Consider the following 5,336-nt stretch of genomic DNA (forward strand, 5'->3'; position numbering starts at 1 on the left):
TTTAATTTAAATAAATAAGTTTATTTGTTTATTTTGCTGTAAGGGAGATTAAACTCAGGATCTTGCACATGCTAGGCAGGTTCTTATGCTGCTGAGCTGTCTCCCCAGCTATTAGTATGCTCTTTTGCTAATTCACTGCAGCAGAAGTTTAGGTTATTCATAAGGCACCTTTCTTCTTTGTAGATGCATATATTATTGGTATATACCTTTGTCTTTCTTTTCTATATCTCATGTTTTTGATATTCCAATTTCATTTGTTTCATTTATATTTTTAGATTTTCTTATGAATTCTAGTTTTAATCTTTAGAACATTTTTGTAGTTACTTATTCTTAATCTTTCTATGCATTGAATTAAGTAAATGTAGCTGTATATCAATCATATTTTGAATATACAGATACAAAATGGTCCTTTACTTGTATCCCCTGTTTGTTTAGTTTTGTCAAAAAGGGTATTCCTTGGAAAACCTTCTCTTAATTCCTTGGAGCACTTTCTCTTAATTCTTTGGAATACCTTTCTCTGACAAAACTAGACAAACAAAGGGATACAAACGAAGGACCATTTTGTATCTGTACATTCATAATAGTTAGGATAGATATACAGCTACATTCTCTTAATTCAATGAATAGAAAGATTTGTTCTAATAGCATTTGTGGACAGGATATCAGGTCTGCATCTTGTACAATGAATAACCACTAAGACAACAATATGCAGTATATTGATTATTGAAACTGTCCTACTAATGGGTTTTGAAATTGTCTCTTTGCTATTTGTTTCTCAATAATTAATAAAAAAAAGAACATAAAACATGTTGAGGCTTGGAAATTTGTTGTGAAGAATGCATGGCAAAAAATGGGAGTGCAGAGGAAGCCTCACGTTCCTTTCATATTTTTTCTTTTTTATCATCTTACTTCCTTAACATTACCTGACCAAGTAAACAGCAGGATGGGTCAAATGCATGAAATATGACATCTTGAAATTTGTGGTTCCTTCAACAAAACAGTTTGTTCTTTATGTACATGTGTTTGTATTTAAGGATTCTTAGTTTTGGAAAATTCATTAGATTTCCTTCACTTATCTCTGAATGCTTGAGAAAAACCCCCCATAAGCGCTCAAAAGTAGAATGAAGAGATACCTACCAGACAGTAGATATTTTCTATAGGAATGTCCATTATGGGATATCAATGAAACACATCACGTGCAGGTTTTTTTTCCTTTTTTTTTTTTTTTTTTTTTTTTTTTTTTTTTTTTTTTTTTTTTTCAATGCCTTCATTCAGTCAATAAACTTTGGATTCAAATCAAAGATCTGCCTCAATGTTCTGTATGTCCCTATACCTGCTACTCTAGGAAATTTCTTCAAATTTTTTTCTTTCTGTCCTTTGACAATAACCACTGGTTTCCTGCACAATCAGAAACTAGAGCCATCTAATTGTGTATACAGTACCATAAATTGTGCACAATCCATGGCTTTTCAGATGCTGGGATACCCACCTACATGTATGAGTTCCAGTATTGTCCAAGCTTCTCACCAGATTTGAGACCCAGGACAGTGATAGGAGACCACGGGGATGAGGTCTACTCAGTGTTTGGGGCTCCATTTTTAAAAGGTAATGGCTGTTATTTTCTTCATTGAAATTCTATATTCTTTCTAGTGTTTTTCTTTTTGATTTTTTACTCATTTTAAGTAATGTATATTTTCTGGCTAACTTAGAATTAGGAGACTTAAAGGTGTGATGACCTTGAACAAGTTTCTCCATCTCTACTGGACTCCTGATTTCATATCACGGGACTAAACTATGTTGGCAGACAACAATATATGATGTCTTAATTATTGTAACTGTCCTACAAACCTTTTTCGAAATTGTCTCTTTATTGTTTCTTTCTCAATAAATTTTTTTAAAAATGAAGTAAAAATAAAATATGTTGGCAGAACACAGGCTTTCCCCTGATCTAACATGCATGTTAGAAGATGGGTGCTCACACTGCCCAACTTGAACATGTCATAAGTGAGAGAGGAACTGAATATTCTGAATATTTTGACCTGATTGAGTACAAAAATACTATGGCTTGATTTTGTACTGTCTGGTATCTATCATAATGTGAATGATGAGATGGCTAATAAAAGGTCTAATCTTATGTGTCCAACTCACTTCTGTCATTTCATATATCCAAAACATGAATTTTAACCTTAATATACTTAAAAATATCAAATTTAATGAAGTATTCTCATAAATATGTTAAGTTCTTCAGTTTGACTTATAACTCACATCACAGTTCTTCACGACACCCATGTGTCACTGTGTATCTCTCACTTTGGCGGTTTTTCAGATCCTTTGCCTTTATAATGTGTTTCAGACTCTTTGAATTGTAGATGTGTATAATAAAATGTTTTTGTTACTTTTATCTCATGGCTGAGACAAAATTACAGACACTCAATGTTAAGGAAGGACAATTTTATTTTGGTTACACTTTATGGAGGTTTCAGTCCATACCTGGCTGGTTTGAAGGCACAGTGGCATATGGCAGAGGTCAATAGTTCATGGCAGAAGAAGACAACAAAATCACTAAGAATAAAGAGAAGCAGCAGGGAGCAAGTCTCTTTCCTTTCCTTATATTGTATTCAGGATGCCTGCTGCAGGATGGGTATAGCATTCATCTCCGTGATCCCAGCATTGAATCCTGAACCAATCACACACTGTAGAAGCCATGCATAGTGTGAGGCTATAGGTGGGCAGAAAACATAACAGAAAATTAAAACATATACAACAAAAAGCAACTTTATAAGATACAGGAAAAGCTAATGAATGACACTGCTATTATGAGGGTAAGAAGTAGACACAGAAGACAAAGGCAGCCAGCATATCGAGTCATATACAATGACTCTCCAGATAAGTGCATAGCAAATACAAGAAAAAACTTTTAAAATCCAGATGTTAGACTCTACAGGCAAGGAATAAAGGCCAAGAGTAAATTTGTAACCAATCCCATTTGCTTCAATTGCTGGTGCCTTAACAAACCACATGTTGAGTACTAAAGATTTTTTTGGTTTTTATTCCTGTGTAGCGGGAGCCTCAGAAGAAGAGATCAACCTCAGCAAGATGTTGATGAAATTCTGGGCCAACTTTGCTCGAACTGGGTGAGGCTGGTGGCAAAAATGAAAAGCATTTGTGATGGTGTGGTTGGGCATACCTGCTGGCCTAGGGTGTCTTCTATAGCTGGATCAAACACTGGACTCCTAGATCATAGCACTGTCACTGTGGGATTACATTATACAGGCACATGCTGCTCCAGGAGTTCCAGCAGACTCTGTCTGTGGTGGCGCATGGGTCTCTGTTGAGATAAGCCAGTGGAAAGTTGAAAGTCTCAGAAAAATGGGATCCAATAGGTTATGTTGGGGAAATTCTCTTTGATTCTGTTTCCAGGAATCCCAATGGGGAGGGGCTGCCCAACTGGCCAGAGTATGACCAGAAGGAAGGATACCTGCAGATTGGTGCCACAACCCAGGCTCTACAGGGACTGAAAACCAAAGAAGTGGCTTTCCAGACCAAGCTTCTAGTGAAGAAGACCATGAGGAATCTACACCAGAATGGGCACATAGAGCTCTGAAGAGAAAACCAGGCTTCAGGAGCCTAAAGCAATTAACACAGGTATATTCTACAGAAGATGTTTGAAAGACAAGCTTGCATATGTTTACATTGGATAAAGAATTTTTTGTTGAGGGTGAGTAGCGTCCAGGTGTGTGGAATTTTTGTACAGTGGCCTGAATTTAGAGAAAGCAAATATTATATTTTGACACAAAAGTCAGTGTCTATGTCCTGAGTTAGACATGGAATCAGTCATCCTCACTAAGTGAAGGATGATGGGAGGCAGACACCTTTTCAGTGCTGGTGCAAGTGAAAATATGTAGTAGGAAATATTACTCTTTTAAAAACCGTTGTTCTCTTTGCAGCTCCCTAGCTATGTAACTGTTTATTGGCTGTGTAACTGCTGTCTTTATTTAGATCTCTCACCACAAGTGCATACTCAAACACTAAGGATACTTGATTGTATCAACGTTTCTGAACATTATTGTAGTATTGTATCTGATGGTGTTAATGTAACAATTGATCTCACTCTGATAGCTACTCAGAACTGTCAGGCTTCTAGTCTGCCTTAAGTAACTCCTGCTTATGCCTGACATAAAATTCTGCTCACAGACACTCAACATCTGGCTTTGGTTGGAAGTTATTCTTCCCAGGATCACATCTATGAAATAAAGCTGTTCATTGTGTGCTTACTTCTTTTGGTGTCTTTCTTTTCATGGACTGAGTTTTGCCACACCAATGACTTGCTGAATGACCACCCTGAATTTCAAAATATTAGAATCATTGGAGGAGAGCCAGGATGAGAACATTGTACAGCTTCTTCCTACACAATCTTAATGTAACTTTCTTATGAGTTCATTTGAAAAGATATGTAACTAAAAAATAACCAGTGTAGAACAGTATGAAAATTAAAATCCTCGGGCAGCATGGAGCCACATCAAAATCTCCACCAATTACAAACACTTCTCAGTGGCCATCTGCCAGGTGAACTTGAATGCTTTGGGAGGTGTTAAGACTGGAGAAAGCCTGTCTCTGGTGCACAGGCATGGAATACTACTTAGATCATTTTCTACTTTGGAAGTGAATTGTAAAGTCATTGCAGAAACATCAGCAAAAACTGTTTCCCTTGTATCATTCATGGGGAAATATTCTGGGAGGAAAAAAAAGGAAACACTTAAAGCTCTGTTTCTTCTGAATATGGTACAGATTTATTGATGAAGATACTTAAACATCTTTAGTACCTAAAGAAGGGAAGATTCATAGCGAAAATCACCTCATAGATGATGGGATAGGGGATCCCATCTTTGGACTAGAAAAACACTACAGAAAGATTTGCTCAGTACAAGCTCAGACTCATAAACACCAAGTAATTGGAATCTGCTTATATGATGTTAAAGACTTAGATAAACCATTTATTAAAAATATGGTAAATGACAACAAAAAGAAAAATATGGTAAGCAATGAAGATAGGACTTTAAAGTACCATGTCAAAAGGATTTCAATTTTCACTTAATTGATATTTCATTGCTTGAATGTGTAATGCGATCACTTGAAGATAGGTATTGTATACAGAAGATACTCACTAAAATAATTTTAAAGGAGGTCTGCATAGTAATAAAATAATGAAGTTAAATGGAATCATTAAAAACCTCAATGTCAAAATAAAAAAGTTAGAAAAAAATTTAAAACTATATAAATACACCAGTAACTGTCATGGTCAGTATGCATGTCCACAACACACTAGAACTTTGTGC

At 35.8% G+C, this 5,336-nt stretch overlaps 1 protein-coding gene across 1 annotated transcript in view; it reads left to right on the top strand.

The window, feature by feature from the left end:
- Positions 1-3,862, top strand: part of LOC101559951 (liver carboxylesterase 1-like) — a 127,520-nt gene extending 123,658 nt beyond the window's left edge. The window contains exons 12-14 of the mRNA XM_023708676.1: positions 1,474-1,605; positions 3,062-3,134; positions 3,421-3,862. Of these exons, the coding sequence (XP_023564444.1) occupies positions 1,474-1,605; positions 3,062-3,134; positions 3,421-3,604 (389 nt within the window). The 3' untranslated portion in view covers positions 3,605-3,862. The remainder of the gene's footprint in view (positions 1-1,473; positions 1,606-3,061; positions 3,135-3,420) is intronic.
- The last annotated feature ends 1,474 nt before the right edge of the window (positions 3,863-5,336 follow it).

The sequence above is a fragment of the Octodon degus genome, unplaced genomic scaffold (genome assembly GCF_000260255.1).
Source record: "Octodon degus isolate 3935 unplaced genomic scaffold, OctDeg1.0 scaffold00447, whole genome shotgun sequence".
NCBI classification, from domain to species: domain Eukaryota; kingdom Metazoa; phylum Chordata; class Mammalia; order Rodentia; family Octodontidae; genus Octodon; species Octodon degus.